Raw genomic sequence first — 13,849 nt, 5'->3', positions numbered from 1 at the left:
AATGTGATACCCGGCCTGGCGAAGGCGAGGTCGGGGAAGCCCGCACTGTTTGCCTCAAGAGGTCTTGAGCCCCCCTGCTGACAACCCTTGTAGTTGACAGACGTAACACCAGGCTCAACCAAACACAGATGCAGAACGTGTGGCGTGAGAGCCGCTTGACAGCACAACATTCTCACGGACAGACCCAGTCTCAGCCATCAACTGGGTGTCAGCCCCTGTCCCCATGAGAAGCGAACGTGGGGCCGCTTGCGCTTCATTGAAGACACGCGGCCTGCAGCCAAAGGAAACAAATCAGAGACCCTTTTCCGCTGGTGTTGGGGGAGGGAGTGACCGGAGAGCGGGCTGCACACAGCTGGACGGCGACGTTTTTTTAGGGCGTGCTCATCCAATGTAGCCGATCCCTCTGCCGCCAAGGCTGTCGGCCTTGTGGACACCTGTTGACGTTGAGCCCAGGGTACCTCAGGCGGGGGAAACATGGCCGCTGGTCGAGGGCCTCGCCACAGCCGCTGGCGAGCCCGTGCTCTCACCTCTGGCTGCGCGGCGTGAGGCGGTGTGGGGCCTAGGTCAAATACCGCCCGCGCTCCAGCGGAAAGACAAAAGTCCCTCTGCAGAGACGGGAGCCCTGAGGAGGGGAAAATTATTTTTAACTTCTCACCCCCTCAAAGGGAGACTAATCCAACCATGATGTCTGTAAACAAGCGTTGACAGCATCCTAGCCCTCCCTGCGGTTATAGCTTGCGGCTAGGTCAAAGCTAATAACGTTGAAACCTCGCGCCATGTTTCGACGTCGGCTGGCCTTCATGGCCCCGCCACCCGACACCATTTTTGACAGAAAAAAACAGCAATTCGAACAAAGTTACTAATCGCTGCTAATTCTATACCGTGGCAGTATAGGCTTAACAGCCCACCAGCCACCCGCCGGGCCGACTCACCTCATGGCGTCGGCCGGGCGGGGCACTGTTTCAACATGCCAGAGGTAAAGGACTGATGCCACCTGCTTCATAAACACGGAGCACCAGTGGTGGTTGCAACCAGCAACCTCCACTGTGGTGTGCACCCATGAAGGGGTTAATGAATAAATGAACTAAAACACCACCAATACACTGCAGAATGGGCTAGCCCATACACACAACGTTAAGGGGATGCAGACCAGAGAACACCAGTCCCGCATACCATTCATAATATTCACAAAAAGCACACCAGCCCTAGGCCTCAGCCCATTCACCCATGAAAAAGGTAAACACGCCCCCGTCAATACTCCCAACAGTAGACACCGATTGACCGTCAGCATGAATGGTTAAGAGGAGGGAAGACCTTTTAGAAAGACAGCCCTCAGCGGGGAATCAAAACAGAAACAGTAACCCAGCATCATAGCATAACGTTAGCCGCACGCTCCAGGATAACCGGGAAAACAACAACGTTTACCCAGATATCCTGCCCCTTGCGCCAATACACAACTCGGTTGTCTCCCGGGACAACTCAAGCAGCATCACTAACGCCAGCAGATCCTACCTGGGCGCGAGTTAGCCCGATAGCTAAACATTGCGCGACGTCCCTCGATCTGCTGTCAAAAGACGAGGAAACCCCAGGACAGGCCCGACGCGCCGTTGGAACATGCCGAGAAGATTCCAGGGGCTGGCAAATCTCCGGCGAACCCAACATTGTTCAATTTCTCTCTTCATTTCATCAACAGCTAGTTACATGGGATGTGTAACTGAGGGGTACAATTCCCTGACTGTATTGTTAGATATGGTATTTAATACCACTACCTCTTGTACTTTAACTTCTGGCCATCCAGTACATGATATAAGTATGATGAACACTTTCCCACCTGATGAAACGAATCCACACAAATGTACAAATTGAAGGTTTAATATAGCAAAAGGTATATACAACGTTCACTTGTTTACACTTATGATTTGAAATATGCACTTTTATGGCAAATGAGTATTCGTAGGTAAATCAACATTGAATGTCCAATCTCTGGTTACGCAGGGAGTAAGTATACAACCTGGAATATTTAGGAAACGATAGCGATGGTACTTAAATGATTATAGCTGGATACACTAAAGGGGGGGGGGGGTCCCGCTGGTTGTAAGACAGTAGGAGGGGGGGGTTAGAGAAGCCGCTGGCGGTATCCCATCTGGCCGACGGTGTCTTGGGAGAATTCAAAGTCTTGAACACGGTGCCCACAGAACCTCGGTCCGCAGACGAATACAGCTGGACCCTCTGTGGACGGTAGCTGCCGGTCCACAACGGAGAGACGTGAGGCGACCTCACTGGTGTAGAGCGCCGTCTCACCTGGAGTCCTCTCCGGGGGGTAGTTCCAACACTCCGCAGTGTTGGCCTTTATCCATGGAATAATCAAAGCACCCAAAGCATAATCCAAGCCGTGGAAGGCTCGCCGTCGTCCGGGTAGAGTAATCCAATATACAGGTCCAGTCGCCCTGGCCCGGAGCTCCTCGGATGCAAGCACCACTAGGGGTCTGCCCAGCCTGGTTAAGCGTCCAGATAACGTCAGGAACGATGGGGGTACTGATAACTTTAGAACTCTAACCGAACGATGCACCATACATAAATAGACTATTATTAGCTTAATAGAATACGTCCAACTCGACGGTATAGTGCCAAACTATGACTATTCAACTATTAATCTACACGATATCTCAATGCCTATTCTGGGGCCAAGTAGGCCTTACTACACCACACGTGCGTCGTGGGGAGGCTTCGCGTCTGTCACTCTGTTGGAGGGTAAAGAACTGGACTAAAAGAAAGTTCTACTTTACTTGCGCCATATATATATGCGCTATGAACAAATAGTACCATTCGTATTTCGCCCGACATATTCCTGCGCGGAACCGGGGCTTGCCACGACATGTTGGGCGGCACGATTGAACTTGGACCTAGGGGTATGGCAACCTGGCGCCAGGTTCTCGTCCAATGGTAGAATGAAACTATTATGGGCTGTTTAGTAGACTAAAGGGATATTCAGTGCATATTGTACAAGGAATATACAGGGGATATCAAACGATATACAAATACAATTAAATATATATATATAAATAAATATATATATTCGGTTTAATCTGATCCTTCACAACAGGATGCAATGCACGTCCATGATGGAAAACGAAAAAAGAGGAAGGGTAAGTGTGACCACGCCTGGTGCCTTATAGGGGTACACCGGGGCAGGGCCTGGCCAAGTGCATGGGTGTTTTGTTTCGTTAATGAAGTACAGTAGGTACTGGAGATGAGGTATATCTCAATATGGCAAAGAGCGAGACGCGATTGCCAGTACGAGTATATAACATTAGCCTTGTTAAATGGGTCTTGTCTACGGAGGAAACTGGGGCTGACGCATGTCCAGTTAAAAGGAGGAATCCATCGGGAATGCTCATATGGACCAAGAGAGGCTGAAAATTATAGCGTCATCTGAATCAGATGGATAAAGTGATGTCCAGATTATTTGATTATTGCCACTTCCACTAAGTGTATTAATCTAGCTACTAACTGGGAAGACTGATAAATGACAGATAAAGGACTATAGCAGGACGATCGGTTATGATAGTTAAACCTCACGTTGAATGGTGATTCCCAGTTGGCATGCGTCAACCCCAGTCCTGCCGCAGCCGCTCAATCTCCAAAAAACAGGCGTTATTTGGATGAACTGACCACATAATTGTGAATCTAAATGGTTACATTTTCACCTGAAAAAATATTAAAACTGTATAATTATGGTCCTAGGTAGGTTGTACAGTACGTTAAAAGAGTGTTTGGCCTTGGTAAATAGTCGGCCCATTGGTGCAAAATGCATTCTGGGTTCTTTGGCTGTGCCAGATCCCCCAAATTCAGGAAAAGAAGGCTGCATTTCTCGACTGCATTTTAATCTGAATCTGTGTAGGAAAGCCCTGTAGAAAGCCACTTTGCTGTGGCACACAGTTTTTCAGTGGGTGCACAACTGCACAATAAATGGTGATATATAAATTAAGGTAAATAAATAACCAAATAATGAAATCAATATATTTAACACTAGCCTGTGATGAAACAAATTAATGCCAGCTAGTTGTTAGTGTGTATGTTCTTCCATAACAACCGCTTTGCAGTACAGGAGTGCCTATTTTATTTTGAACATTATTATTTATTAAGTGTCTTACTTTCATATTGCCATAACCTACTTGGTAACTCCGCTTTGTGTCTGGCTGAACTACGCCCCTTAGTTGTGTGATATAATAACCATATACCACAGCCTCTCCTGAGCTATCGCTTAAATATACAATTCATCCAAGGTATTTATATTGTCTAAATCCACATATACAATTCATACAATGTATTGATTGAGACTATAATGTGTTATAAAACTTTCTGAAGGCAGAACTTATATTTATTTGTGTCTTATCATCTTTTTCCATACAGGCTTCCAAATACTTTTCAATAATATACAAAGTATTATGTGCACTTAAGGAGTTTGTTTCCAAAAAAAAAAAAATAAATGACGGGGGGCCTACGCGGCCGACCCGGGTTCGATCCCAGCTCCCGTCGTTATTTGTCGCATGTCCTCCCGTTCGCCCTCTCCTCTGTCGGTCCTGCGTGACCAATAAAGCTGTAAAAATGCTAAAAAATATGAGTTCATCTTTACAGGGTAAAACTCAAAGCCGTTCTGAACGCTGGAGAGCTGGAGAGCTAACGGCTGGAGAACTTGAGAACTCGAAGCAGAAGTGTTAGACAGTAACATAATCCCATAATCCAAAGATGGAAAGAGCCTGGAAAGAGAGAGAGAGAGAGAGAGAGAGAGAGAGAGAGAGAGAGAGAGAGAGAGAGAGAGAGAGAGAGAGAGAGAGGGGGGGGGGGGGGGGGGGGGGGGTGGGTGCAGAGTTGCAGACATAATGATACACCCCTCCTAAAATAAACAGGGCTGCACTGTTACCTCCAGTCCCGTGTTTCGCGTCAGCTTGGGCGGCTCATCGTTGACCGGGATGACGGTCACGGAGATGGTGATGGGCAGGCTGCGACGCTCGATCTCATAGGACGAGGCGGAGAGTGTGAAGCTGTCCTCGCTGCTCTCGGTGCTGTCGTGCATGTAGTAGATGTGTCCCAGTTTCACCTGGGAAGGAGGAGGGAAAGAGTGACCCGGGAAGGTTGTCACTGTCAGGTTTTCTCGACACATGACGGCTGACATCGTGACAGCCGTGGTCCAAAACACCATTTTTATTTGATGACAAAAACAAGACAACGTTTCTTCTGCCCCTGTCAGGTCTCAGCGGCTACAGGCTGCCATTAACTTTGCAAAATTACTTTTATTGTTTACATCAGTTTTAGTTTAGTTTGTCAGAATAAAATAGAGAACTCAACTGCCATATTCCACACAGAGTAGCCTACTTGGTGATTCATTTCTCGGTTTATGTCTCTGAGAAACATATTCACATGTGCACAATTTCCTTTTCAGGGGTCAGAGGGCAGGATCAGCCATTTGCGGCATCGCGTTTTGCTCAAGGACACTCATATGGTTGAACCCTTTGGTTGTTGTGGCAATTTAACCCTTGACTTTTTGATTACGGGGTGATCTCTCTAACTGCTAGACCACCCTGTGTCGCCACCTTGATTGGTAGGACAGAGTGGAGCTATGGAGAGGACAATCGGTGGTATTTTAAATATTCCAGGGCCCCGAACAGCAGACAAGGTAACCTGCATGTCATCATTGCAGCTCTGTCTACTCTGTACACACAGTGCAGTTAGTCCAACTCATTCCATTTGACCTCATAACAGCATTGAAGTGATTACAATTTGTTTGCCGTTTGTAGTAATGTTTGTATGTATGTGTACCAAGCAAAACGTGTTACTCATGTAGTAGTTGATTGAATAACTTATGAATATCTTGCTGTCTTGCGATTGAAGCATTCTGTCATTTGTGTTTTCAATAGTTTCCTAGTCATCCCAAGGCCCCCCTGACAGACCCCTGAGGCCCCCTCAGGCCTCAGCCCACCCTGTTGAGAACTCAAATATATTGTCTCCGGTCTCAGAGCGTTAATCTTCAGGTACTATAAGTACTCTATATATAAATGTTTACCATATACACTATAAGGGCTTGTGTCCATAGCCGACGTTTTATGAGTTGTCAGCTCCTTTCTGTCATTCATTTCTATGCTGGAGAAGCGACAGGCGCGCTCCTCTTCCCAGCGACGCGCCTCGCGTTTTATGAGCTCTGGGCGGCAGCGTTTTTGGCGGAGCGCTCCCAGCTCATAAAGTTGAAACTAGTTCAACTTTTGGAAAAGGAGCGCGCTCATCAATGTAACTCATCGAGGAAGGGGCGGAGCCGCGGCTGGCACGAGCCTCAGAAAAAACACTCTGAGCTTTTTTTTTTCTTTTTTCAAAGCGGTCCGCCTTGAAAAAAAGGCTTTGAGTGGACACATAGCCTTATGCTACATCTGGCACTGTCCTGCCTTCCTTTTTATGCTGGGGAGAACATCTTTTTATGCTGGGAGAACATCTTTTTATGCTGGGGAGAACATCTTTTTATGCTGGGGAGAACATCTTTTTATGCTGGGAGAACATATTTTTATGCTGGGAGAACATCTTTTTATGCTGGGAGAACATCTTTTTATGCTGGGAGAACATCTTTTTATGCTGGGAGAACATCTTTTTATGCTGGGAGAACATCTTTTTATGCTGGGGAGAACATCTTTTTATGCTGGGAGAACATCTTTTTATGCTGGGGAGAACATCTTTTTATGCTGGGAGAACATCTTTTTATGCTGGGAGAACATCTTTTTATGCTGGGAGAACATCTTTTTATGCTGGGAGAACATCTTTTTATGTTGGGAGAACATCTTTTTATGTTGGGGGGAACCTCTTTTTATACTGGGGAGAACATCTTTTTATACTAGGGGGAACATCTTTTTATATGGGGAGAACATCTTTTTATATGGGGAGAACATCTTTTTATACTAGGGGGAACATCTTTTTTATGGTGGGAGAACATCTTTTTATACTAGGGGGAACATCTTTTTATACTGGGGAGAACCAGTGGCTTAGAGGGTTAAATGAAAATGTACCAAATTCTAGGCTTGCAGGGCCAACAACAGAACTAGAGACGGCTTGTTGTTGCCGTGGATCAGCCGACTAAGAAGGTTCATCAGAGAATGGAGAACTAGTTTCTCTCTCAGGTCCCCGTTTCAACACGCTGGCATGGGACGTTTCAGTAGATGTTCCGTTGCTAGGGGAACAGCTTGGTTGATATCCTGTCAGCGATTGTGTATTAGCAATTATCGCAACAAGACCTCCACTCGTTTAGAATGTTTATGTTGTCAAGCTAGAAAAGGAGGAGTGATCACCTTCTCAAAAGTTCAACGATCCGAGAATCGCAGCTAATGAAAACCAATCTTAGAGGCCCTCGGTTGTTGTAGGTTGTGGGTAACAGCTGTAGACCTGCAAGCTGTGTGGTTACTCTGGAGGATAAACACTGGTGAGGGTTTTTATCAATAATGAAGGACCATGCGGCTTGTAAACCAGGGAAATGACATTATATCAAATTATCACCAACTTTCAAAAGAACTTCATTCATCTTAAACCTTTGAGAAAGGAATGTGCTTGTTTGCCTGAGATACACATTGAGCCACACGCTCGCCTAACATTACTTCCCAACAATTTCAACCATTTCCTGTTAACCCACTGAGACCGGCAATAAACCCATTTCACTGGTGAGGGGACAGATGAGGTGGGGGGAGTGGGGGTGTACAAGGTCAACAGTAGATGCCACAAATAAGTGTTGTACACCATCTGGAATCTGGGAACCTGAAGATTATTTTGAGATGCAACATAGCATAGATATGGTAATAAATGTTGTGTTTTATTTGCACCTATTCACATGTTGAAAGAGTGTAGGGACATTTAATCGATTGGGACATTATTAAGAGAACATATGGTGGCCATTCCCAAGCTTGGTTATGTGTCACTGCTTTGTTATGTGCAGATCACTGCAGCAGGTTTTGAGTTTTGTTATGTGCAGATCACTGCAGCAGGTTTTGAGTTGATACCATTAGTTACACATATTTGGTGCATTACCTAATCATTTTTGAGCACTTGAAACTATCAAATGTCTCCAGTCTCAGAGGGTTAATCTTCAGGTACTATAAGTACTCTATATATAAATGTTTACCATACACTATAATGCTACATCTGGCGCTGTCCTCCATTCCTTTTTATGCTGGGAAGAACATATTTTTATACTGGGGAAAACATATGTTTATGCTGAGGAGAACATCTTTTTCAGTGTGGTTTCAGACCACTGATGACTGAAGGCCTACAGTAGTACTGTAGTGTGTCAATCGCTTTGACCTATACAATCATTATTTCACAAATGGACAAATGGAATCTTGGAGGTTAATTAAGAAAAAAGATTATATTCAGAGGTTCAGAGGACGAACAAGGTAATAATATTTGAATTGAGTCCATTGAGAGGACCATCCACCGTTTTCAAGAGATTTTGGGAAACAAGAATTGCTATAATCAGGCCACTAGCTACTGTAGCACAGAGACGAGGACTAAGTCCCTGATGGGATTAAGCCTTGGGAAGAACCACACACACACACACAGACATGCATGCACACACACACACACACACACACACACACACACACACACACACACACACACACACACACACCACACAACACACACACCACACACACACACACACACCAACACACACACACACACACACACACCACACACACACACACACACACAACACACACACACACCACACACACACCACACACACACACACACACACACACACACACCCGCATGCACACAGTACATTATATGCTGTAGAACGGTTCTCCAATAATATTACTATGAATGAATGACTTTATTTCACAATATAAAAAATAACATGTGACCAGAAAGTACAGTCAGGAGATACTGCCAAGGATGAACACAAGAAAGCTCAGAGCTTATTAGCATTGTGGTCCTTGTAGGGGGGGTAGGGGAATGAGATGCTTACACATGCATCATACAGACATGACATCACAACACATCACATATACCATTTATATACATAAACAGACGCATACATATGCAAGGGTGCCTTTTGCTGAGTGTCCTAGGTTAATTATAGTCCCTTTTGAGCCATGTCTTCAGGCTGGACTTGAATCTAACAGCATTGACTATGATTTTCAGGTCACTGGGCAGACTGTTCCAAAAGACAGCTGCAGAATACAAAAAATTACTCCTTCCCCATACAATTCCTGAATCTGACTGGCACAAAGTCAGTTGAGCTACGCCTAGTTGGGTATGCATGGGTGTCCCCTGATTCGGTTGAAGTAGTTGTTGAAGTACACTGGCACTACCCCCATGCCACGATTCTGTGAACTAGGCACATCCCCTATTTGGTTGACTCTGTCTTCCACCTTTAGCCATCTCATGTTCTCAAAGTGTGATGGGTCAAGGTGGGTTCGGGCAGGTAGCCTTAGTATTACCCTGATTAGCTTGTTTTGTGATGTCTGTAGTTTTATTTTCTGACTTTTGGGGGCGCTGTTGTACCAGGAGCCACACGCATAGTCATAGTGACACTGTATGAGTGCTCCAGCAAGAATTTTCATCGCTGACTGATCTAAAAAATGGAAGATTCTGGCTAGGTATCTAGTCCTGTTATTGATTGAAGTACTTTTTTTATTTTTTATATTATCTTTTTCCCCCTCCTTTTCCGATCCCATCCCACTGTTAGTCGTTATGCCAATTCCCAACCCCCTTCCTGGTTGTTGCGCACCCCCCCCCCCCCCCCCCCCCCCCCCCCTACTGTTGGTCCGGGAGGCCGGAGGACTATCACATGTTTTCCTCCGACACATGTGCAGCCAGCCGGCAGCCAGCCTGGCAGCGCAGATTCTCACCGGGAGAGTGTAACGTGTGGAAGGTCACACTACCTTTCTCCAGATCCTACCCCCGAACTGTAGGGGTCGCTGTCCACAACGCCCAGGACCCACCCACGGCTTCCCTCCCCCTAACTCAGCCAAACGAGTTAGTATAGCGATCAGCCCAAGCCAAGGCAATGCTGACTCTCCGGAATTCGATTGTAAGTACTTGTTGAGCCATGCTTTCCCCTGATAAGCTGTTTCCCAGGACGCAACCAAGATATTTCACAGATGTTTTGTCGGTGAGAACAGTATCTCCTATTCTGAATGAATGAATGAATGAAAACTTTATTTAACAGATTGCAGAATGGGTACAATACAGTACGGCTCAATAGTAATACACACAATTGTTAAGGGGATGCAGACCAGAGAAAGACGTTTGTCTTGTTTACATCAGGGTCCCCCATTTTCAATTCATAGTGACATTTATGACATACACAAGATACATGACATTTATGGCTGTACATTAGGAGGGGGCGGGTGGGTGGGAGTGAAATATACATACGGTGGGGAGAGAATATATACATACGGTGGGGAGGAGACTGTACATTAGGGGGGGGTGGGTGGGTGGGAGAGAAATATACATACGGTGGGGAGAGAATATATACATACGGTGGGAAGGAGACTGTCTATTAGGAGGGGGTGGGGGTGGGGGGGTTTGGACATTTACGGTGGCCAGTTTCGAATTGCAGCCTCCCGTAGGTGCTCTTTAAGAGAGGTTTTGAATGTGGGTAGGGATTCACATTCCTTTACAGCTTTGGGTAGGGTGTTCCACATTGATGTGGCATAATTGCGAAACGTGTTTAGTCCCTTGTTTGAGCTGAATCTGGGTTTAACATGATTTGTTGAGCTTCCTCTGGTGTTGTGGTCGTGGTATTCACTGACCTTTGGGAAGTATTTTGACATGTACATGGGTACCTTAGTCGCAGGGTGCGATCCAGGAGGGGAGCCCGGTCCGCTATAGCTCCCCTAGATCAGACATCAGCTCCCCTGCAAACTTGATTTGCGATTTTTTTGGGGGGTCTCTAAATTACTATTATATATTATTCACTGACAGTGAAGCTGACAGAGCAGCAGGAGGCGGGAATCGGATCATCTACAGGCGCAATTACACCTGCGGCTGGTGCTGCTCCGGTGGCCGTGGGGACTATTATTAGTTAAATATAAATCATTGTTTTGAGATTCACGTCACTCACAGTGGTGACTGTGGTGGGCGTCAGCGTCACTGCAGGCAGCCAATGTATCGATTCGTCGCAGCCAATGTAAATGCAGCAAGCAAATAAATGTAGCCTATTAGGGTCTTCAAATATGATATGAAATATGGGCGCGTTTCCTAGTGGTCGAAGCAAGCTCAGTGACTCGTCAGTCGAGAAAATAATGCTTGGGACCAGGAGTATTTCATATTGTTAGTAAGTCAGGAGTCTGAGAGATAATCATCTCTATCTAACTAAATAGATACTTTTTTTTATCATGGAATGTGCTGTGGAAGCCCCGTCCAGACGGCCGGACGGTAAGTGAGTTGTCTACTCTAACTCTACTCTACCTACTACAGGCTACAGACTAGTAACGCCTGCGATTACACAGTCCGACTCCTGAGCCGCGCACCCCCCCCCCCCCCCCCCCCCCCCCCCGACGCGGCTCACCCAAAGATCATGCTATGGGTCGCACACTGCTTAGCCGTATAGTGTATCTTGTAGACCAGGCTCATTGCAAGTTGCTGTACTCTGTCGTCTACTCTAAGCCATCCTAGGTAGTCAAAGTGGGCAGGGGTGAGGTGGGTTCTAGGAGTAAGGTCAAGTATTAGTCTGACCAGTTTGTTTTGTGATGTTTGTAATCTTGTTTTTAGCGCCTTTGAGGTGCTTTGGTACCATGAGGTGCAAGCATAGTCGTAGTACCCTTGAATGAGTGCTCCTGCCAGAGTCTTCATTTGCATAAATTAGGAACAGTAGCGGTCCTAGTATGCTTCCTTGTGGAACACCACAGCTCACTGTGAGGGGGGGGGGGGGGGGGGTAGAGTACCATTTACCTCCACCATCTGTTCTCTCCCCTCAAGGTAAGATTGCATCCAGCTCACTGATAAACTATCAAAACCAATTGCTTTTAGCTTGTCAATCAGAATGGAGTGATTGACAGTGTCGAAGGCCTTTTGTAGGTGTTGTGAAGGATCAGATTAAACCGAATATATATATTTATTTATATATATATATTTAAATAGTATTTGTATATCGTTTGATATCCCCTGTATATTCCTTGTACAATATGCACTGAATATCCCTTTAGTCTACTAAACAGCCCATAATAGTCTCATTCTACCATTGGACGAGAACCTGGCGCCAGGTTGCCATACCCCTAGGTTCAAGTTCAATCGTGCTGCCCAACATGTCGTGGCAAGCCCCGGTTCCGCGCAGGAATACGTCGGGCGAAATACGAATGGTACTATTTGTTCATAGCGCATATATATATGGCGCAAGTAAAGTAGAACTTTCCTTTTAGTCCAGTTCTTTACCCTCCAACAGAGTGACAGACGCGAAGCCTCACCCACGACGCACGTGTGGTGTAGTAAGGCCTACTTGGCCTCAGAATAGGCATTGAGATATCGTGTGAATTAATAGTTGAATAGTCATAGTTTGGCACTATACCGTCGAGTTGGACGTATTCTATTAAGCTAATAATAGTCTATTTATGTATGGTGCATCGTTCGGTTAGAGTTCTAAAGTTATCAGTACCCCCATCGTTCCTGACGTTATCTGGACGCTTAACCAGGCTGGGCAGACCCCTAGTGGTGCTTGCATCCGAGGAGCTCCGGGCCAGGGCGACTGGACCTGTATATTGGATTACTCTACCCGGACGACGGCGAGCCTTCCGCGGCTTGGATTATGCTTTGGGTGCTTTGATTATTCCATGGATAACGGCCAACACTGCGGAGTGTTGGAACTACCCCCCCGGAGAGGACTCCAGGTGAGACGGCGCTCTACACCAGTGAGGTCGCCTCACGTCTCTCCGTTGTGGACCGGCAGCTACCGTCCACCAGAGGGTCCAGCTGTATTCGTCTGCGGACCGAGGTTCTGTGGGCACCGTGTTCAAGACTTTGAATTCTCCCAAGAAACTGTCGGCCAGATGGGATACCGCCAGCGGCTTCTCTAACCCCCCCCTCCTACTGTCTTACAACCAGCGGGACACCCCCCCCCCCCTTAGTGTATCCAGCTATAATCATTTAAGTACCATCGCTATAGTTTCCTAAATATCCAGGTTGTATACTTACTCCCTGCGTAACCAGAGATTGGACATTCAATGTTGATTTACCTACGAATACTCATTTGCCATACAAGTGCATATTTCAAATCATAAGTGTAAACAAGTGAACGTTGTATATACCTTTTGCTATATTAAATATTCGATTTGTACATTTGTGTGGATTCGTTTCATCAGGTGGGAAAGTGTTCATCATACTTATATCATGTACTGGATGGCCAGAAGTTAAAGTACAAGAGGTAGTGGTATTAAATACCATATCTAACAATACAGTCAGGGAATTGTACCCCTCAGTTACAATTGGTCCTTCGAGCCGGAGGGTAACTAGTGTAATATTAATATAGTGTTATTAATATTGAAATGGCCTATGATGAACACTCCACGAAACGGTCCTCCTAACCTAGAACGCCCGCGGCGCAGACGACAGCCACCTCAGTACTTAGAGGATTACACTGTCAGTCAACTACCTAGCCTTCGACAACCGGTAAACGCGGTAAAAGTAGAAAGTAAAATTATGTCTGACCTTAACGACCAGGTTTCACCCACCACAGAGGCCCTAGTAGGTCCTAATGTAACTGACCAAGCTCACGGTGGGGACCAGGAGGGAGCGGACATGCCTTTACCCCCCGCCACTACCCAAGAAGTAGTCCCCGACCAGCACCGGGAGGAAGACAACCCTACAGAGAGAG

At 46.2% G+C, this 13,849-nt stretch overlaps 1 protein-coding gene across 1 annotated transcript in view; it reads right to left on the bottom strand.

The window, feature by feature from the left end:
- Positions 1 to 13,849, bottom strand: part of cspg4 (chondroitin sulfate proteoglycan 4) — a 215,774-nt gene that overhangs the window by 64,507 nt on the left and 137,418 nt on the right. The window contains exon 6 of the mRNA XM_084316232.1: positions 4,925 to 5,101. Within this exon, the coding sequence (XP_084172358.1) occupies positions 4,925 to 5,101 (177 nt within the window). The remainder of the gene's footprint in view (positions 1 to 4,924; positions 5,102 to 13,849) is intronic.

Source organism: Notolepis coatsorum (assembly GCF_963971535.1).
Source record: "Notolepis coatsorum genome assembly, chromosome: 6".
NCBI classification, from domain to species: domain Eukaryota; kingdom Metazoa; phylum Chordata; class Actinopteri; order Aulopiformes; family Paralepididae; genus Notolepis; species Notolepis coatsorum.
The sequence above is the reverse complement of the archived record's forward strand: the minus strand, read 5'-3'. Positions and strand labels throughout refer to the sequence as shown.